Consider the following 22,238-nt stretch of genomic DNA (forward strand, 5'->3'; position numbering starts at 1 on the left):
TACACTTACGAAGGGCATGTATTCTCATGAAATCGTATGTGCTTCAATGAATTTAGGTCTAGGTGTTATATTTTTAACTATGACAATCAAGTAGGTCAATTTGTTAACTCATTAGGTGTAGTAGTCTTGTTGAAACAGTTGTYGCTGCCTAGTTATTGTTCCCCGCTGGAGACAAGTACATCACAGCACAGTGTCACTGTCCAAAGAAGATCTATTGTCAGTTGTTAGCCTCTCAGATGTTACTGTGATGGAGGCTATGTCTTAGTAATCATTGCATCCTTCCGAATCTTTATGAGAATAAACTAGGGCGATACATAAATGAACGGCTTCAAGGTTAAGCAGAGATGGAGCTTAAAAGGCCTAGTCATGGAACCTGTCAAGCTGAGACTACTTTCCTGTTCTTTTGACCCTTAGCATGAGAAATTGGACCCACGTACATTCTTTAAAACTGGTGGGTTAGGCTTGAGTTTTGTAATGCTAGAAGAACAGGCTTGAACAGAAGAAACTAAGGCTAGAAGAAACAAGGGAGACCTTTAAGAATGTTTTGGGGAAACGTCAGTTAAGAACACGCTTTAGAGCAGAGATGTAGATTACTGAGGTACCTTTCAGTCTTGTTGTTTTTGGAAATATGAATTCACGCCAGAGGTGTTGTATGCCCATTGCCTAGAGGCACTAGCATTCTTTGCAATGGCTCTCTGTTCCTTGGCGAAGTTCCCAAAAGCAGGAGTACCTTGTAGTATAGGTGATAGCCACGACATTGTTATGTAAAGATCAAACAAAAATAGTATAATTGACTGAAAAATACTGTTAATGTGGAGTTAAACTAATTCTTTRGTTTATTAAATAGTATTCATAAATTGTTAAGATTTATTTTTCAATAATAGTGAAACTTATTGCTGTTCTCTATTCATAAAGCCAATGCATTCCATCCTCTTTTGCAAATTTTCTGAACTGCTGCTGAAAGTGTGCTTAAAATAACAGACTCTGCTGCAACAGACAATGGCATTTTCACAGTAGCCAAATTTCTTCATCTTTACTCAGGCCTTCCAGGCTTACTCAAAACACTTGTGCACAGTCAGCACCCAGCACTTAGTATTATACACAGAAATAAATTAATATTTGCAGGACTGTTTGAAAAGAGGTGTGAGAATTAAGATTTACTTTCAATGATGAAAGAGTAGTGCATATCTGCAAAAGTTGATTATCGTTTAATAAATGCTAAGCATTTATTGAAGAAATACTGTAACAAAAAGTTGTATTTTCCTTTTATATGGCCCGCAGATTATAAGCCTATAGTATAGCTGTTGTAAGTAGTTTAAAAATGCATTACAGTAAAGCAGCAGTTCTTTCATGTACTGCCACAGAAGTGTATCAGGAGAGAGCATTACTTTGAGTGTCTTCATCTAGCTATTTTTTTTCTTGCAACTAAGACATTTATTAGAAAAATTATCTCATAATACTGTCCAAGTGATGTACAGAAGAGTCAGGAAATGCCTTGTATAAGTTTACTCATGAAGCTTTCACTGTCCCATCTTTCCTCCTTAAGGAAGTGACCGTGACAGTAGTCCCAAAAGCACTGGATTCCTCAAAGTATGTTCTCAGGGAAATCGTGGGAAGCCCAAGGAGAACAGCTGCTCAGCCTCAGGAAAGGTCCAGCCTCCCCACTGGCAGTGTGGCAAAGTATCACCCGCTTGCCTTTGCCTGGGCTTTACCCTGTTAGAACTTGTTGCTCACTGTGGCAAGGTGGAGGCGGAGGAATAGGGCGATCTGCCTGCTCAAGTCCTGCAAGAATTGCGGCCGAGAAGTGAAGGAGACCCCATTCCTCTGCTCTGCCCCTGCTCCCCTTGGGATCCTGGAGAGGCCTCAGCTGGGTCGTGCAGCCCAGCCTGCTCTGCTCTGCTTGGCTCTGCAAGCAGCATCAGCTGGGCTCTCCCCCCCCCCCCCCCCCCCCCCCCCCCCAGGCTGCAGGGAACAGTCATTCAATGTCATCATTTAGCACACAGCTAATTAGCCTGCAAGAAGTAAATTAGTTTACCATATAGGAAAGAGCATAATAACCTCAAAAAGGCAAAGTTGCCATTTCTCTTCCCTGAGAGAATCAATGATGTCATTCAAAAAGATGTCATAAAATCTATTTTAAAACACTGCAGGATATAAAGCATGGGGCGCTACAATCAAGGTTGTTCCTAAACAGGGAAAAAATAACATAACCATTTGTAAATGGTTCTAGGTCATAGTACTGCCACTTCCCACAATATCATCATGAGTTTTATGATGTTATTGAGTGTTTTTAATAAAAACAAACTAAAACAGATACTGAGGATAGGTAAGCATCTTAACTTTTTTTGGAAAATAATATGCTTTATGGTTTTGGAGAAAAACTCAAAGGCAAACCTATTAATGCTTATAGTACAAGAAAGCAAATAAAAGAGACCTCAGAACTGTATAGGTTTAAATCTAACACATCTGTGGGCCAAATTCATGATTCTCAACCATATTGTTATTCTTTGAAGAGCTTGAAATGGAGGAGTCAGAATACTATTTTCCTCACCATCACAGGTAAAACTCTCTTTAATTTTGGAGGAAATGGCATGTGCCACGTAAGTTAGTCTAAAGGAAAACAGTTTATGCCACCTAGTGGACAAGACGAAAATTCCTTACTCTGCACTATATTCCTAATAGGATTTTGATTTTTTTCACTTTTTTTGATGTTTTGATCTATTCCTACCCATTCTGATAAATGTTATGTTAAAATTGCATTTATCTTGTGAATTGTGTGTGCCTGAGGGGAGGGCATGGAACAAAAGAGGGTTGCTTCTTCTCCTTCTGCAAATTATTTGAAATCTGATTTACCCTGAACAAATTGTGTCAAGCTGTGATTGCACTGCAGAGCCCCCATGATATCTGCAAGGTAGCAGAGCTTGTGGCCAATCTGCACATCTAGTAGATTTCTTGCTCAGTGCTTTCTAAAGTAGTACTGTGTTTGACTAACCCCCAGAGGAAAGTGCCTTAATGTCAGATTATTCATGCATGTAAAAGCTGGCTGAGTGCGTCATGGCAAGCTCTGATACAGTGGTAGCTCTCAGCAGCTGCTCCTGACACAACCAATTATGACTAATATTAATAATAGTGCCCCAACACTTGAAACAGCTCTCAGTCCAACAGCTGGACACCTTGTCAGTCATGGAGCTACACTTACCTCTAATCAGTCCCACCGTCCCTTCCTCCCCCAAACCAGTATCTGGTACACCTGCTCTGGCTCTGTGGCCTCTGAAAAGTTAGGTCTTTTTAGGGAATTTCAGGGTGAGTACTTCAAACTGGAAGCCTGAATCTAGAGCTGTTAGCAGAAATATTAATTAAGAATGAATACCTGGGAAACAAGCTTTCTGCTTTTTCATTCTCTGCAGTGTGTCATTCCACTCTCACAGGGACATTCTGAGGAGCCGTGTCTCCAGACTCCTGTCCTGCTCACTTAGCACCGAAATGATCTGCACACCTGCCCATCTGTAGTTAGCCCATTAGTTTTGGACACCATTTTCATCTCTTAGCTAGCAATTGGAGATGAGATGGACCTAATTTCTCTTTAGAATACCCCAGTTAAGCTCTGATGAATGTGGTACCTATGCTTCAGAAAAAGGCGTGATTTGGCCATTGTCAGCTACTGCACTGTGCTGCTTCATTTTTCCTTTGCTTTAGTAAGGCTGCTTTGTCATGGAGAGAGCAGCTGCAGCATAGCACTATACCTTCATTAAATCAACAGTGTGGTCATTTTATTTTTTAGGACCGAAGGGGGAGTTTCTAAAGGTGCCACTGTTGGTGTGCTCTTGGATCTGAACAAGCACAACCTGACCTTTTACATAAATGGGCAGCAACAAGGGCCTCCAGCATTTGAAAATGTTGAGGGTGTCTTCATGCCTGCATTAAGCCTCAATCGCAATGTCCAGGTAAGTCTTCTGCAGCTCAGTCTAACTTATCCTGCTCATCTAAAGGAGAACGTATGCTGCTTAGCACTACTGCTGTGATTGATAATATCATTTGTAGGTAGTCAGTATGGATAGGGGCTCTTTCCTTCCCAGATTCACATCTGGGCTACTAACTCTTTTTTGAAAACTGTATTTAAAATTCTGTCTTTCCTCCAAGATGTGAGGAATCATGCTGTAAAAACAAGAAAAAGTACATATACACACATACACTAATTCCTACACTTACGTTGCTGCAACGCTCCACTTCTTAGACAGCAGCAAAGTGCTAAGGCTTCCTCTGCCAGATTGACTAAAAAGCACGAGTATCCGAAATACTCTTAGATCTCATGTTTGGTGACGATTAACACTGGAAAGAGAGAAATGTCAGCAGCACAGTGGTAAGCAGAACAAAGACAACACAGGTCAGAGAATTAGTCCCACAGAGAAGACCTAGTTAATGCATCATTCTTGTTCTTCATGAAGTTTGGAGATTGCTCTCTGTTCTCAAGAGGATCTCCCCTTGGAGGAGCCCTCTTTAAATATGATGTGTTTCTACTTCAAGATCACTGCATATGGCTAGAAACAGGACTTAGTGTAAGGGGGAACCAGGGCCTGTACCTACAGAGACATCCAGGAGCTGAGGACTGAAGGAGGTCAGCTTAGGTCAAGCAGGATCAATGCAGCCAGGAGTGGAAGAAATAGTCATCATTTAAAACACCCAGAAACTTCAAATGAACCTTTCAAATCAGAAACTTCACATGGCCTTATTATTACATGAACGTTTAGTATCAGTTACTGGTGGCATCCAAATGCTTCAAGAAGTTTTCATAGCATTATTGTATTTGATGCACCAACATGGAAGACAGGTGCTTTTTGGGGCACCTCACTGCTATTTTCAACACAGATTTTTTACTCACAACTGTCACGAAAGGAGTGATGCACTTCACTCATAAGAGGGAAGCAGCACTACATTTATTGCAGTAAGACAGCGAGCGACTTAACAAAGTTGAGTCGTGAATAAGAATGATTTAACGAGGTTTGATCAGCAAGGTTCACTCAGTTATTTACTGCATGAAGGACAAGGTCAGATGCATGCGCAACGGAGACCCTCCTGTTGAGTCATGAGGTTCAGACTGGACCCCCTTGCTTTCTAAACTCCTTCAGAGAGGAGCCTAGGTGTGGCTGGATCCAGTCCTAGTCCCAGACTTGGTCAACGGTTTATGTCTAAGGAATTATGTGCGCAATTAGTCAGAGATATAACTCAGCAAAGTTTTGAGAAGTTCGCAGAAGTTCAGCATGCTATTAATCACTTACTGAGGATCTGTCGTGGGTAAGGAATCTCTCAACCTCGAGGAGTAACCTTGAGAGGTGTCCYTGCTCAAGAGGAGGTTCTGCCCCCTATTTATGGGGGGGAGATGATTGACTCAGTCATATTTGCATACTAGATGGGCCTTAGTTGGTGCATGCTCAACTAGCCCCTGCATACGTGCTGTTTACAGGGAGGTCAGGTTGAGGGGGAGAGAGCACATCAGTGGGGGGAGAAAGGAGCAGACCGTCACAACAACCCACCTCCAATTTTAATTACCTATATTCCTTTAAATACCTGTAAGTACATGGCTTACATTTTTTTACCACCACAGAGGTTATGCAGAGAGTGGCAGACAAGGGAGAGAGGGAAGCTGTGAGTTTAAGCATGTGTTTGCTGTTAAATGGTGCTCTGGCACATCTGTGTTGGGAACCATGGCCTTGTGGCGATGTCAGGTTATAGCAGGAGCACTAAAATGCCCTGTGTTCTGTCCTGCCAGGACAGCAAAGACAACAGGATTTTCTTGTATTTAATACGAGGGCTTCACTGTATGATCCCCTTCTTGAATTACTCGGATGCCCTCATACAAAGATGCCATCCACCTCGTGGCTAGTGAGCAGCACTGATGGAGACTTGCAGCTGGTGGCTAGATTGGGAAGAGATGAAGACACTTGGTTTCTAGACCATGGGCTATTGAAGAGAGAGGGGGGAAGGGATACCTGTTAATTCAGGGGCTCAGTGTCATCTCCATAAGTGTTCTTGATAACTTGAGCCTGGATCTGAAGCGCCACAGCCCTTCCCCTGACATTTACTTGCTCTTAGCCTTCACAGATGCTTTCTGCTGGGGTTGTCCCAATTCTCATTTTGTTTCTAAGTGTTACTTCTTCTTTGCACAGGTGACTCTACACACAGGACTGGAGGTGCCACAAAGTGTAAAACAGCCAAAGTTGCCCAGTAACTAATGAAGCCCCTGCTGCCTCAACATATGCTGGATTCTGTAAGCTCTCTCAGTGTGATTTGGCACTTTTCAGTAAGTCAGTAAAAAAGCATTCTCTTCCCTAACTTAAAATATTATACAGCATGTTGCTCACTGAGTAAACTGCTGGTTACAGCTAACCCACAGCATTTTTAATTTAACAGCCGTACCAAGCATACTCCCAGAAGTGGCACTTGATTACAAATGGGTACCCGAACATATCTATACTGCACTGCATACATGGGTGTATATATATATGTGTGTGTGTGTGTGTGTGTATGTGTGTATATATATATATATATATATATATGGTGAGAGGTAAAATGAATGTATTTTCTCTCTCATGGCTGGATTTGTGCTCAACAAGATATTAGGAATGCAGGAAAAATGTGTAAGACTAAGACTGGGGAGCAAACAGCTGTTTGAACAATTTATCAGGGGGTAAACTGGATTCTTTTTTGCTGCCTGAAGTCCTTAAATTTAGACAACATATGTTTTGACAGCTGAAGTGGAAGCTGCAAGGTCAGTGAAAGAATTTCTGGGCAAGATTCCTTTGTCCATTATTTTCAGGAGCTCAAATGACCATAATTATCCCTTTTGGCTCTAAACTATTTCTTAATCTATGGATTATATTCCCCTAGAATTCAGTGGCAGAACTTGCACTTATCTTCAATAAGAAAAAGATTGCTTTCCAAATACTTTCATAGTTTTATTTTAGCTAGCACCATGATATTTGCAGAATTCACATACATACAAATAGAAAAATATTCTCGATATATTTTAGTGTTTCTCATTTAAACATGATTGTAGACACTGTCACAAATGGAAGATCTAATTGTGGTTATCAGCACATCTTTTGAAAAGGGTGCAGGGAAGAGGCCTTTGAATTGAACTGATAAGAGATTTCTTTAAATATGGTACCTGCAAAGTATTCCATGTAGAGGAATGCTGCTTCCTAGCCTTGATCCTGATAGATCCCAGGCAGCTGTAGTTCCAGTGTAGCTTTGAGATCAAAAGTCTTAATTTTCTATTAGATTAGGGTGAGCTAAATAATATTTTGATCCTAATGAAGCATTTGAGCAAGAGAGACTCATAGGCTTAATGTTAAATCCATTCTTTAGAATTTTTCTGGACTGGGACATAAATTTTTTGTAAGTTTTGGCTGTCTTGCATCTCTTGTGAAAACGAGAAACCATTTCAGGTGCTGCCCRTGACAACTTGATTCTGATTGACATGGAACTCCCCATAACCATGGCACTTTCACCTGCACGCTACTGTCAGAAAATACCTTGATTTGTTTGAGTGTGTCTTTTCTTCTGAAGCAAATTAATATATGAGAGTGTGTGTGTACAGCAGTAATGCGTATGAGCAAGATGCAGCAGGTTGCACGAGCCCACAACATCTAGGATTTAGCCGTTCTGATCCTACTTAAGTGTGGTGCTGTCAAGCAGGAAAACCATAGACTCTTACATGCTATTGATGTACTATTATTTCCTTTTTCTAATCCTGCTGCTTACATACATTTTCCTTTCCAAGCATATGTACACACACACACCCCTGTGCTATCAGACATGTAGTTATTAAACCTGAAAACAAATATTCTAACCAAAATCCAGCTTACTGCCTTGCTTAAACCATTGCCACAGGACAAACAGCCCAGGCCTCTCCTGGGACAGCCTGCTGGCCATCAAGCATATTGCTGCAGGTGCGCTTTTGTCTCTAGCCTGAGCCTGTCACTGAGGTGGTCCTGAGCGATGGCAAGGCTTCACTGTGACAGAGCAGCCAGGATCCTCACTGGTGTCATCCCACCTCTCAGCCATTGTGGGGAGAGGGGATAAAAAAAGAAGACAACCCAGAATGAAATAGTCACAGACAATTTTGCAACAAAAAGTAGGCTGTGATCAGGTTATCTGTAACCAACTAATCATCTTATAGCCCGCTTCTCCTACAGAATAGCAACGCACCTTCAATGATGTCAAGACTGACATAGGAAAGAAAACCAACAAGAAGAGAAAAAGAACTTAAATGCTTAAGTGAGAAAGCAACTGTACTTTCTTCAAAGTCTGAAACGGATTGTACTAGTAAACTCTTAAACATTGGAATAACCCTGCTACACTCATCTTGATTTCTTAACAGCAGAGACCAACTTTTAATTTTTGGTTTTGTTTAATACCATATGAACTCGTGCAGGATTTTCTAATTCAGTGGGTCTGTTTTAACCTACCTCAGCTAGAATGCTACTGGACCCTGAATTTCCTCTTGAGCGTGCTTGTCATAAAACTGTCTTTTACAAACATAAAAGTTGTAATCATAGCATTGGCTTTGAGTATTGCCTGTCAGAGCAGCGTATGGGTATACTGTACATAAATTGCATATAGTTTTTTATATTGGGAAACATCTTGTGATAATTTTAACACCAGAAGACACTCCAATTTCACTTTTATTATTAAAAGCAAAAGAACACTGTTTGTCTTGGGTAAAAGGACTGAACCTTTGTCTATACTCCCAACTTCTGTGAAGAAAATTCAAATGAATTTAAATCTTTCCAATCTTCAGCCATTGCCAGATGTTTAAAATTAATTCTGAATGGGTTTTAGAAGTGTTTTAGAAGTGTTTGTGGTACTTGGTTTTGGTTTTCAGAGTTGCTTTGGTATCAGTTCTTAGAGTGTTGTACCTTTGGGAAAACACAGTGAGTGATGCAGGTTACTAAGCTCTAATAGAAATATGGACAGTAGGTAGGAACATGCTTCAGATATGTAAAGAAGTTCACAGAAGCTCATTTGTTATTCTCTACACATTCTAGTATTCATAAAACGTCTCCTTTCAACATAGTGCAAAAGCAAATAAAAGGAAGACAGCTAGAAGTAGGCATCCTATATTAGTAATACTAATTTAGCCTAGGTCTAAGCAAAGTGTGTGTGTTGGTTGCATACATGTTTAAGGACTTGGATTCAGTCCACAGTGATAAACCAAGTTACCCCAGTAGAGCATAGTTTCATGACTTCAGCTGGGTGCATTTTGGCAGTCTCATTAACAGTAATAAATGCTTAAGTAGTTGGAATTACGTTAGGAGACTAATTATTCCACACACAACTATTTATGTAGTGTCCAGATGTCAGTGGGAGCCACCTGAATGTAGGCCAACACCGAATTTTCCCTTTTCAGAACAGCATCAGGTGGGAAAAGTGGGGAACATTCACCTCTTTGCTCCAGCTGAAGGTAGTTTGTTTCTCTGCAGGTAACTCCCTAAGGTCTTTCTAGTTATGAACCCCCTAGTCTGCATGTTCTTCATCTCAGTGTCTGTACAGAGACACTGTCTGTACTGTGCCCAAGCGACACACTCCTCTGCTTCTCTCCTCTATTTCTTCCCAGGTCTTCTTTGGGGTTCGAACTCTGCAATGGCTTGAGGAAATAGAGGAGGGAAAGAAACCTATCTAGCTTTCTACAGCATCTCTTGTGCCAGTTTTTGTTACCTCCAATTCCTCCTGTAGGAGGGAGACAGCCTTTAGCAGTACGGTCCTTGCAGAAACTGTGTTGCTGACTGTCCAGGAAGAACCCAGGGGCTGAAGAGTAGCATAGATACCAAACAGGATTGCTTTGGATGTCTGTTACTTCCTTTCGATTCCTTGGGATATTTGTGCAGCACTCCCTGACTCCAAGCTCCTCGTCCTGGTTCCCAGACACCCAGACAGGCACAGAGGTGCGTTTCGTGGGACTCCTCTGCTCCTAGAGGACAGACTGTTCCACGTAAACAGGAGAGCACAGCATTTTGCACTGGGATGAACCTTGTCCACTACAATGCAGACTCCACACGATGTAGCTGTAAATTGACTTAGTGTTTAAAAATACCAAACCCTTCCCTAATAAACAGAATGAAGTCTGATTCCTGAATATGTTGATCTGAAATGTCTCTACAGCTGCTAAATACAGTAAGTAAACTTTCCAGCCTGGAGAGCAACAAGGGACTTACCTTTCATCTGCTCATGTGGCTCCAAACATTATCCTTCATGAACCTTCTTCCTGGCTCCTTCCTCTGCAAACTTCCCTGTAAAGTTTAGTGAGACTAATTACAAAAACTGTGCCATCTGGCGCATCATGAGTCCTCCCACAGAAGGCAGTGCTATACCATTTCGACTACATTTTTTCCCCCCCTCATTAGTTCAAAAGAGCTAACAAGGAAGATCTCTTACTAAAACTTGATGCCAATATGAGCACAGGCCTAGCTGAGAATCTCTTATTATTTCTGATGTTGAAAGGTATACGCTATAAAATAAACATCAGTGAGGACAGTAGGATACTGTGATGCATCTTGAATTTGGAAAGCAATTTGGCTTGTAAAAGAGAAGACAGGCAAACAACACAATCACCTCCCATACTTGCCTATAGAGTTAAGATATATAGAGCAAAATATATTGGACTGAACAAAAATTAAAAAAGCATGAGCTTACATATATCAGAGTTTAAGAGAAAAGGTATTAAACATAATTTATTATATGCATAACATTCCATTGTGATCAATGCCATTATAGTGTACTGTTGTAGATGGTTTTGGCTGGTGTTTTCTGTTGTAGTGCTGTATAAGTTTTTTTTGATTTTGGTTTTTCAAAGCGTAGTAAGGATGGCAGAGAACACCTAATACTCTAGTTTCCTAGTTCTAGAGCAAGAAGAAATGTGATACACAGATTTTTTTTTCTTTCTTAAACAATAATATTTAATAAACAAGGTAAGAGAGAGAGATCAAGGCTAAGCTGCCACTACCACTATATGAAAAACACTGTGTTTGCAATTACCAACAAGAGGTGGTGCATTTTGGACCACAACTCATATTACCTATTCCTGTGAGAAGGGATAAAGAGTTAACAACCTATCAACAGCAGCACATTCTGGTACGTTCTAGTACATCCTTTGCTCGCAAACAGAAAGATGAGCAAACAGAGTTGTCAGACCTAACTTCAGGCCTTACCAGCTTTCCAGCATTTTTTGCTTAAATAGCAAAGCAAATCATTAGTCTTTGAACTAAGCAAAGTAATATTAAAAACCCAAATATCCTGGCTAGATCAGCTTTGGAAGGGAGATTACAATTTCAAGTCCTTCAACAGGTTATGGTAACAAATCAAACACATTGCATATGTAAAGGGCACTCATCACTTAAAATTACCAAACAAAGATGGAGAGTCTTGTTTTTTTAAAAAGTGAGCTGCTTCTTGTTTTTATTGGCAACATTTCTGGCAGTTCCTCTGTCCGGTACTACTGAATGCTGCACACACACAATGGCTGGAGTGGCAGCTTGAAGCACAAGTCCATTACAAATTAGACACACTTGGTCTTCTTACGTGCAGAAGCCATGCAAGCCACAAAAAATTAAATGTGCAGGACTTCTGCATCCTTGCACAACATAGAAGGCAGATGTGTGTTTTACTGAAATAGGTACTCAGCAGCACTTCTGTTAAGTGATGTTCTGTTACATTTTTGTTATTGCAGGCAAATCCAAGCAAGCACTACACAAAGTTAATTGGTGCACTAGTTGGAGGATTTCTAACATTTTCTTGTAGATCAGCAGATACACACACACGCGCGCGCGCGCGCATGTGTGTGTGTGTGTGTATGTGCTGGCCTTCACATTTATAGATCCAGATTGCATTCTTTCATCCTGGTGGCTGATACCACCTTCCTTAAATGTTGTCAATAAAAATACTAAGCTTTCTAAGTAGTTGAATGAAAGCATGGTGAGAAGTCATTTTGTGATGAATATTAGAATAAATGCATGAGGTAGAACTGCTATTAGTTTCTGATTGTTCTATGAAGCATGAATAACACTAATTTAAATGTTGGCAACCAAAAAAAAGTGCAAAGGAATAAGATAATGGTGTTCACTTCTTGTTAAATGAAAGAAAAGAACTTGTTTCCATGTTTTCTTCTTAACCATGACATTTGTTCTTTACCATCATTTCCCATAGCTTATATAAATTTGGAGCTGGTGAAATATACATCTCTTCTGTATGTGTCTGTCACCAGATCAAGAGGAGAATATCAACTTTTTATAATTTTGTACCTGTGGCAGAAGTTTGTATTTTTTGAATTGAGAACAAAATGCTTTTTGTCTTTTGGTCTGAGTAAAACTTTGTGTATTATTATTATCCTTTTGGAAAACCTGACATATGAGTTTATGCTGTTTTACAGTTTCTAAATAAATTCTTAATACATTGCCAACAAATTTAGCATCAGTACCCTATTTATTATTACTACTCATAATGTATATGAGGTACCCATGCAGGATGCATACCTAATTGCTGAAACATGCTTTGTTAATAAAGTCTGAATAACCTGTTAGCTGGAGAAAGCTAAGATGTCTTCCTCAGAGAAATCATCCATCTCTGGGCTTAACTCGTACACTGGATTCAGTGCCATGAAACATCTCTCTCTCACCACCACTCTGCAATCTCTGGCTTATGTTGGTTATAGAATATATTGGGATGTTTTATTTAGTTCCACCCTGTCTTACAGGCTTTGGGCGATTGCCCAGTCTCCAGAAGTTTGTGACATGGGAGTAAGCAGAGCTTGAAAGTAATAATGTCACCCAAAGAATTTGATTGGAAAGACCTTCAGGTTAGTGTAAAAGTCAGATGATGGAGGCAGAAAGCTTGTTGGGGCAGGAATGATAAAACTGTGAGACAGTTAAATTACCGTCATATTAGAGCTGCACACCTGTATCAAGTAGATGCTTTGGAAGGGACTGAGCAATGCTACAGAGGTAGCACGCTCAGCTCCTGGAAAAAGGCACATAGCTCACTTAAGCTATGCGACCTTGATAAATGTCTGTTAATAAGATAATCACAATAGCTTTATCTTGCTGGAAAACAAGAACAAAGCTTATTGTTACAGTATAAAAGGCCTGACAGAGAACAGATGGGAAGAATGAAAAGATTTCTCCTTTTCTCCCTCATTCCCCTATCCTGCTGCAGAAAGAAGGCAAAATAAGATGGTCCCTGCTCTCCTTTGCCAATAATTAATTAGCTATTCAGTCAGTACTGGCTTTCATGTATCAGTACACGCACCAAAAGTGACACAGCTTGCTGGCTGAACACAGAGTTATGTACTCTGTTAATTAATAACATATTTCAGTCCAGAGAAACATTAGGTGCATAAAAGGCTCTCAACAGTTATGTTTGCCAAATGGCAGTTTATATTTTGGGTTTTTTTTAATGTATCTAGTAACAAAATTGGATTAAAGCTACCATGTTTAACTGAGAACAGCAGGCTACCAAGATGTAGCATGGTCAACTTATATCACCATGGAAGTTTGCTGTTAAAAAGCAATCCATCACCATATAACAGAAAACTTTTGTAATACATACACACACATTTGAAATGGGTGATAAAAATGCAAAATTCTGAGCAATTTTATTTTTAATTTAAGAACTGAATTTCTTTTAACCCCATTCTTTAACAGAGCTTACAAAGCCTGAGACTAGAACTGCAAAGATTAGGCACTTCATTCTGACCAAGTTTCACTCCTAAACAGCTGTCCTAAGTTGTGGAGGTGGAAAGTGAACCCTGTAAATTACCCAAGATGATTCAGGGACATAAGTCCCACAACACATTATACCCAAAGCCAGATGAACAAAACTTTATCTAAAAGTAAGCACAGAAAAAGCGAGCACAAGGATTAGCCAGGAACTAAAAGATACAGGTGGTACTGTAACATCCAAAGCCTATCTCTTGCCTCAGCAAGTTTTGATGCTTTGTACTCAATCCTGCTTAGTGATTACATCTTCATACGCAATAGTGATTTGACATTTCTCTAGTCTGCATATGCCCGAACCAGATAGGACTGTTAATTCTCATTTGAATTTGCAACCAATACTGAATAAGAAGAAATGCAATTAAGCAACTATGAAATGTGGTAACAATATTTAGCAATCCACCTCTGCGCACCCCTCCCCTTCCCACATGGCTCCAGGAACACTCCCCTCCCCTCTTTATCTGGCTCCGCTTTCCCTTCCGGCCTAGCCCTCCGAGCCCTCTCGATTGGCACAGCACATCTCCAGGACTTGAAAGGAACCTGGAAGGGATGGGGGGAAGGAACATGTGAGAAGGCATCCCCCTCTGTGGGGCAGTCCTCTCCACCCCAGAATACTTTCTTAAACTGAGAAGAAAGCAGTCTGATACAGCTGTCTGGGGGAGAGGAATTATGCTGCTGTTCTTGCTGCTAGCTGCAAGGTGACCCGGACCTCTCTGCTTGTTGAAGATGAAACGTTGCCTTATTCAGGCCCTGAGCTAGCAGCTAGGAATTGAGCTTCCCAAACCCTCTGGGGTAAGCTGAAGTTCACTAATGCACCTAAAAGCAGTTTCCCTAATAAGGGCTATTTGCCTTCTCATATACATCTGTTTCGCTGCCAAAGCTGTTCAAACAAGCTCTAAATAACCTTACATGTAAGCAACAAAGCATGAACCTTTCCCCTGTCTTTTGACAGTTAACAATACTTTTGCTTCCCCTGTAAAATATTCAAGTTTCTTTAGCTTGAGGTAAAACGGTGAGGACATTTCAGGTTGCTAACAATTGCCATTTCTAACGGAAACGCAACCTTCAACAAAAAAACTGCTAACTCTGTGGACAGAACTGTTCAAAAATACAAATAGCAAAAAAATTTTGAATTTGACAGAGATTTCATAGAAGAGGCTTATCAGGTCTAGCCTGGGAACACTGATCACAACAAACGTGAGTTACCGACGAACAACCAGTAGCCACCGGCTGTCTCTGCCTCACTTGGCTCAGGTCTTGAATCAAGTTCTCCCCCCCACTGCCACCAATTAAAAATAAATAAATAAATAAATAAATTTGAGTTCTCTACACACATATACAAGTTGCATCTGTAACTCTTACCTGGGACAAAACTTTTAAAAGTCTCATTTTCATTCCAAAGCGGATAATTTTGAAACCTTAAAAGGTTTCGCTGGACAGGACAGGTTTTTGCTGTACAGTTCCACTAATACTTCAGATAGATACAGAAATAGATGCATGCCTGATAGGTGTTTAAGAATACTTACTTCAGGTTCAGGGCAATGAGGTATCGCTTTTCGCATATTCCTTCCAGATGAAAGCAAAGAGATATGTATTTTATTTCACTCATTTATTTAAATTAATAAATTAACATTTTCCTTATAGCCAATAAACTAATTCTAGGAAGAGTGAAATGCTTTAACATTTGTTAGCTAATAAAATAGCCAACGTAAACTTGTTTAACAAAAGTGTCTTATTTTATTTAAAAAAATGGTAAATTCTCATATTCTTACCGGAGTAGAATGGAAGATGGGAAATCATGAAACTAAAAGCCAGATTAAAGAGTTAGGACATGGTGGGAAGTCAAGAACATTTGTAGATGCGTTGTGGTGGCAACACAAATTCTATCTTATTTTTATTGTCCATTTCATTCTGTGTTGTAAGTTCATTTGATAACTTTAGATGATTTAATTTTCTTTATGTCACAGCTATGCAGAATCAAGGTCCCATCTCTGAATTTTCCAACTTGTCCTGCAGGCCAAATGCTGGGCACTGATTTCTTCTTTTTGGCCTTCCTGAAATACGAGGAGGGGAGAAAGGGATTAAGAGAAAGACCAGAAAACTCCCCCAAATAGTCAGTATGGTGAAAAGTGTCACCTATTTATGCAACCAGTATTTGGTATTATGCAATAACAAATTATAGCAGATAATAATCCTAATTACCTGCATAGCCATTCAAAATTTGCAGCAAATTACAGGATGAATTACATTTAAAAAAAAAGTTAAGGAACGCAGATTTTCAGATAGAGAAAGAAGATAAGAAATACATTCCAATGAACCAGCTACACTATAATTAAGAATGCCACTTTACCTTTCAAGCCTCTGTATATTTTAGCTTCTGTTTTGCCAAAATTATTTCTCAGGGCAAATGCTCAGAGTAAAAGGGACAAGTGCCACATCCAGGGTCCACACACAGGGTTTTCCATCCATCTCCCTGCCAGCTGCAGTCTTAGACATGTCACGGCAGAACTGACATATCTCCAATTAAGCCATGTAACCAAAGCCTCTAAAACTGTTAGACACAGACCAAGGTCGCTATTTTGCAACTAAGAGGTCTTCTGTAGTTTGAAAAGTTCCTTCCATTCTGATCTGTGTGACTTTTGGTATAAGACTGTGCGTACTTGCACAGGGGCAACATACTGGGAAGACTTAAACAAAAGCAAGGTAATTTTAACCATGTTAAAATGGCTCACCTCTCCTTCTGTTCTTTCTTCTTCTTCTTAAGAGAATCACCTTTATGTTCCTGTTTTTAAAGATACATATTTTAATGGAAACGGAACAGAGCATCTTGGCTAAACAACCATCTGCACACGAAGCATACGGCAGTCTGCTCCTCAGAGCAGAATGCATTTACAACAGGGTGGGAGACACCCCATTGCAGAGGCACTGCAGAGCCCCCAGCCCAGAGCCCTTCCTGTCACCTCATGCAAAGTACAGCCCTCTCATGACCAAGATGCTGCCCCTGCCTTGCGAGGGGGCATAAGCCCAGCCACACGAGGGGAGAGGCCTGTGTTTTGGGTACGTGACAGATCCTCGTGTCAAAAGACTGACTTCCTACCAGGCCAGCATGCCTGGTTACCTGGCTGAGCGCGCCTGTCAAACGACAGGGCTTGGCTCTGTTTGGTTGTGCACGGGGTATAATACTTTCAGTCACGTGACAGAGGAAAAGTAGGTCCCCTGGAAAAGAGGGCGGCAGGAAGAGGCTGATAGAGCAATTACCTGCCCGGCAGCCTGCTCCCACCTACATCAGAGGGCTCCCTGGAGAGGAAGGGAGCAGGCCATGAGCAGATGGACCATGCTGGATGGGTGCAACACAAACCTCACCCTTGCTTTAAATAACGAGGACGATCCTAGATGGAATTGTGCTGATATAAACCCAGCTGAAGATCTGGCTCTCTGTGGTTAGATAACGTGTATCAAATATTAACTGAAGGACTTTTTTTTTTTTTTTTTTCTTTCTTTCTTTTTTTTAAGATGCAAGAAAAAAAAAACTGCTGATTTTGTGTGGTCAGTCTATCAGCTTCAAAGGATGAGGCAGTGAAACCCACCACCCTAAAAGCCTAATTCTGTACCCTTCATACTGCACACAACCAGCTTTTACTGATGAAATTAGTCCTAGGAGGGAGAGACTATGAGGAGCAGTAGGTGTCAAGCTCAGGCACTCCTCCTGTGCCTCGGGCATTATCTGTCAGCTCTTGGACTAGCTCTTACACGCTGTCTTTTTATGGAGAATTTCACACAAACCTTTCCATTATCATCATCCTTTGTTGTCTTCTTCTCTTTCATTTTCTCTTGGTAAGTCTTGTAGTTCACATGTTCTTTTTTGGGGGGCTGCAATAAAGAACAGGAGTGGCATCACTGGTGAAATGTTCAAATAGGTTCAACAAGTATACACATGCCTGCATAGAAATTATTTTTCACAGAGGGTTAAAAAAAACAACAAAACAACAAAAAAAACCCCCACAAGCAAACAAACAACCCCCTCCCGCCCCAAACAGAAAAAATGGTTTATTTCCTTTAGGGGAAATGGAAGTGACTACAGGGGTATAAGGTAGGTCACATTGAAATCACGTCTTTTTTGGTGGGGACAATAGAGAGGGATGTTTATATGGTATAACAAGCCTACAAGGTTTCCTACACACAGAGCCTATCTCAAAAAAAAAAAAAAAAAAAGGTTTTCTACTCTGTCTTCTTTACACTACTGATGGTAAATAAAACTGAAAAGCTTTCTCAGTCCTTAACTCACTGGAGAAGGTGAAGCTTTAGAAAGCTTAAAAAGAAAGCCCCTCCTCCAACTGTTTAGGTTTGGATGGTCTGAATAAAAATAAATAAATGTTGATTTCCATCCCAATCTGTCTTATTTCACCTAAGCAACATCTCTGATAACACAAATGTCCTATTTTCCAAATATCTACAGAAAATAGATGAGACTGAACAGAAAATAGGGTCAGAGCAGAAAACAGAAAAAATAAGAATGAGATCAGAGAAGGGGCAAGGAAGGGGATCTCGTCTTTTTTAAAAAACTAGGGCCAAACCCCAACAGTGTTTTTTATTGCTTTTCTGTATCAAAACAGCTGGGCCATCTCCCAGCACTAAACAAGCAACAGTTACCTTGGCTCCCAGCATGATGGCACGTTCCTGTTCCCATGTGCGTTGCTCCTGCTTCTCATAGCCAGTGATTCCAAACTTGTGTACTTCCAAACGAGCCTAAAACATTACAGAAAACTGAAGGCATTTTGTAATTGTCCAACCTGTGTAAAACAACACTCGACAGACTGATACAAAGTCGTACTCCCAAAGAAATATCAGGTAATACCCGAAATCAGCCTGCTGTAAAAGAAAACTAATTAAGTTTAAAACTTTACTGCTGAACAGTTATCCACTGTCTAGTCTCTGAACAGTGAGGACATCTGGGGGACAATATTTGAGTCTCCTTATTTTGCATAAAACTGAAAACATGGAAAGGACCTACTCTGTATAAAAACGAATCGTAGTGCTGCACAGAGAACAACAGCAAAACGTGCTACCAACACCACCCAACATTTGCAGGGCATTCTCATTCCTCGCCTGCAGACCACCGCACCAGTGCAAACCTGGATGTGCAGATGCTGAAGTGGTTTGACTACACAGCATGTATAGCTGACAATACACAGGAAGACCCTGGCAGAACCAGTGGTGAATTCGTAACGTTTTCCGAGGCAGTGGTTAAATCCCCACTGTTTTCAGCAGTAGAAAATGCCACACAATCTCCAGATTTTACTGGATCGCAGCACTTTCCTGAGTAGGGGTCAGACCTATAAAATAACCTGTGCAAATCTGAAACCAAATCAGTATCTAAGAAGCCCAATGCTAGTTATGCTTATATAAGAACAGCTGAGAACAAAAAGACAAATGAAAAAATAAAAACCAACTGCTGTTTGAAAAAAATATATGCCAATATGCTTTTTTGCTTTTCCATGCGAGATCAGAAATACCAAAATTAACACCATGGGCCTAAACCAGCATATACTATATATTCTGGGTACTCGCATAGCTTTACACAGCTAACACAGTGATCCTCCTCAAATTATCACTGAATGATCAGAAAGAAAGGCCACAGGGTTGTAACATGCCTCTCTTCATAAAGAGCTGTCACAACAGCAAGCACACTCCTCCTCCAGCATGGCATGCAGCCAAAATCATGTATTAGGAAAGCCTCACCTGCAAAAGATAACCTTTTCTAGAATTGTTTCTTTGGTCCCACTGTAGCTTTCCCAAGCATATAAATACACCCATCTGCACACTAAAATGTTGAGGTTAGATCCTAGTGACTTACTTTTTCAAAGTTAAATTCGTGTTTGTTCACATTTTTCTCTTCAGCCACTTTTTTGGTCTATAAAAAAAAAAAAGAAAAAAAATATATATTTCCATTTAATATAACAAGCAACCCCAATTTAAATGCCGATCGTGATAGTTTTTTGAAAAGCAGTGAAATGCTAAAATGAGCAGTAGGGAGCAGTATACAGCTTTCCAGCAGGATCTTTTCCTATATTAATGACTTTGATTTATTAAAAAAGAAGGTCTCAATGGCATTTTTAATATATAGATATTGTAGGGTCTTGTTGGAACAAGCCTGTACAATATACAGGGCACCATTAAAGCATAGAGCACATAGCTTTGTTCAGAATTTTCTTGCTTAGGTCATTTGCTAACACTTACAAAGAGTTTCATAACTGAGAAAGATATAGCATAGTTGAATTAATAGCTGCAATTAAATTTTGAAACTTCAAGTTTAAATTACACTTTGTAAAAGAACCATTGCATGCGAGCTATGCATCATAGTTGCCATTTCTAAATCTGTACCAGAACTGCTACTGGATGATAGGACATGAACTTAAAGTCATTTTGTTTCACGCTGAGAGAACAGTGGTACTAGTGTATGTATTGATAGTTGGTGGTAACACATAGAACAATACTTAATTCATAACTGTATGCAAATACATTAATGCATGCATCCTAGTTAATTAATGCAACAGAAAAGACTCCAAAGGAAGTACTGTCAACAAATGGCAAACCCAACAAAATATCTGGCACCTAGCATTAAATGTTCAAAATGAAATCTGTGAAAACATCTTTTCTGCTAAGCAATTTATATGGAGACCTTCCATCAGCAGTGCTCAGGTTGGAGAGGAATTTTCCAGGGGGCCTAGCCTGGAYCCTAGGGAGAGAGAAAAAAGGTGCAAAGACCCAGCGAGAGCTCCACGCCTGCTTGCCGTAGGAGAAGCGTAGTGGCTGACAAGGCTGCATATGCACTCCTATTGCTCCTCCTGAGAGGCATTCGGGGAGTTTTCGCTACGGACCTTTCCACTCCTTGGGGCAGGACAAGGCGAGGAGGGATGTCAGCGAGCTCCCACCTCCGATCTGCCACTTTGGGTACCGACTCAGGTTCCTGAGAGATTTCAGGACACACAGTTCAAACAAGGCTTACAGTGAAAACTCACAGAGGATCTAACTGTGGAGAAGCCACCACTACATAGCAGCTGTAACTACCACAGTTTAATATCAAAAGCCTTTGACTAATTTCTTTTATTTCCTTGACCCATATCCTACATGAGACATTCTAGAGCACTAATACATCTCAAGGCAATTTTAGTTCATGTCTAATCCCTAAATTTGGCAAGCAGGGTGCTGAACTGTCTCTCCGGGTTCAAAAATCCTAATGCTACTCTACAGCATCCCTCTGCATCCACCAGAGCCAAACCCAAACATCTCTAAGCCCCGCAAAAGCCTTTCTAGAAAACTGGCAGTTTCAACCATCTACAAACTGGTTATTTTCAGAACATTTTATAACAGGCCAATCACTACTCTTCTCACAGAGGAAAACAGAAGTTGTAGAAAGTGTGAGAAAATAAAAATCTGGAGCACTTGTTAGAGGGGAATCTACCAGAAAAAAGTAAGAAAGTTTGATGGACTCAACCAACTGCTTGGTCCCTCTTGAAAAGGGGTTGAAATAGTCAAACCCCAGATATCAGTAAGCCTCACTGAATTCAAGACAGCCAGATTTTGGCCCATCAGAGATTATTTTAGATTTGGGCTTCTGATATCATGGCCATAAACTCTACTTGAAGAAAACAACCACAGAAGCTATAAAGTTTTGAGACCAATAAATGAGCAAGGGCAACGCTGCTCAGGGTGGAAGCTAGTTCAGTTTCCAGATGACCCTGTCCCAGCCTCTCTGCTGAAGCAGCCTGGCTAGTTTGGGGTAGCATGGGGGATTTTAATGCCCACAGAGATCTCAATCCACTTGTTTGGTGCAACACCTTCATGCTTTCTGCCATCAATCACTTGACACCAGTTCTCCAAGATGGACGTTACTGGTGAACAGTCAAGCATTGCTCTGATCCCTGGGAAGAGGAAGGAAGCTCAGGGGTCCTGCATCTGCACTTGCTCACAAGATTAGGGCAACACCACAAAACGCTTACGCAGAGAAGTCGCCAAGAGGCTTTTCTTCCCGTTTTGTTTATAGGACACTAGACCTCTCCTTGTTGCTGCTTGCTAAAGGCTAAAGCTAAGGCTTGCTTTTGACTTGAAGCAATAAGCCTGGTCCTGCTGAACATAAAAGCATCTCCATGAGCAAGTTTGTGAGCTGACGGGCCACGCAGGGGTTGGCTTACACTTCTTGTCACACTGGCAGCCCCGTCTGTGGATCAGCTTAGTTTGTTACGATACACCTACTTCAAATGTACAATACTTGTCCAAATGCCTTCTGAAACTGCAAATAAGTCTTCAAACCTGCACTCACCCCTGCTCCAACCTGCCACTGTCAGCAATCCTGCTGGAAATCAGCAGGACTGGCTGCAGGAAAGCTGAGCGCTCCAAAGGAGCCAGGATTTGCACGGAGCTGTATTAGCAGGAGGAGAGAAACTACACACGGGAAGAGGAATTATAGGAAGT

General features: G+C 40.7%; 2 protein-coding genes across 2 annotated transcripts in view; one reads left to right on the plus strand and one right to left on the minus strand.

The window, feature by feature from the left end:
• TRIM67 (tripartite motif containing 67) overlaps positions 1 to 8,248 on the plus strand; it is a 37,361-nt gene extending 29,113 nt beyond the window's left edge. The window contains exons 9-11 of the mRNA XM_026085074.1: positions 3,782 to 3,944; positions 6,165 to 6,298; positions 8,196 to 8,248. Of these exons, the coding sequence (XP_025940859.1) occupies positions 3,782 to 3,944; positions 6,165 to 6,230 (229 nt within the window). The 3' untranslated portion in view covers positions 6,231 to 6,298; positions 8,196 to 8,248. The remainder of the gene's footprint in view (positions 1 to 3,781; positions 3,945 to 6,164; positions 6,299 to 8,195) is intronic.
• A 7,112-nt stretch (positions 8,249 to 15,360) lies between these two features.
• CUNH1orf131 (chromosome unknown C1orf131 homolog) lies at positions 15,361 to 21,677 on the minus strand. The gene is made up of 6 exons (XM_026085050.1): positions 21,573 to 21,677; positions 19,621 to 19,677; positions 18,417 to 18,512; positions 17,550 to 17,636; positions 16,499 to 16,548; positions 15,361 to 15,820 (listed from the first exon to the last, which is right to left on the minus strand). The coding sequence occupies exons 1-6, from the start codon at positions 21,675 to 21,677 to the stop codon at positions 15,691 to 15,693; spliced, it is 525 nt and encodes a 174-aa protein (XP_025940835.1). The 3' UTR covers positions 15,361 to 15,690.
• Positions 21,678 to 22,238: the final 561 nt, after the last annotated feature.

This window comes from Apteryx rowi, unplaced genomic scaffold, assembly GCF_003343035.1.
Source record: "Apteryx rowi isolate R43461 unplaced genomic scaffold, aptRow1 scaffold_66, whole genome shotgun sequence".
Classification (NCBI taxonomy): Eukaryota; Metazoa; Chordata; class Aves; order Apterygiformes; family Apterygidae; genus Apteryx; species Apteryx rowi.

Bases quoted from the DNA above. Each gene is read 5' to 3' on its own strand.
- CUNH1orf131 (XM_026085050.1), bottom strand. From the start codon at position 21,677: ATGCTTGACTGTTCACCAGTAACGTCCATCTTGGAGAACTGGTGTCAA. The intron at 17,637-18,416 runs GTAACTGTTGCT...TCTTTATTGCAG, and splicing joins CCATCATGCTGGGAGCCAAG to CCCCCCAAAAAAGAACATGT. The intron at 16,549-17,549 runs GTTTGTGTGAAA...CTTTAAAAACAG, and splicing joins AGGATGATGATAATGGAAAG to GAACATAAAGGTGATTCTCT.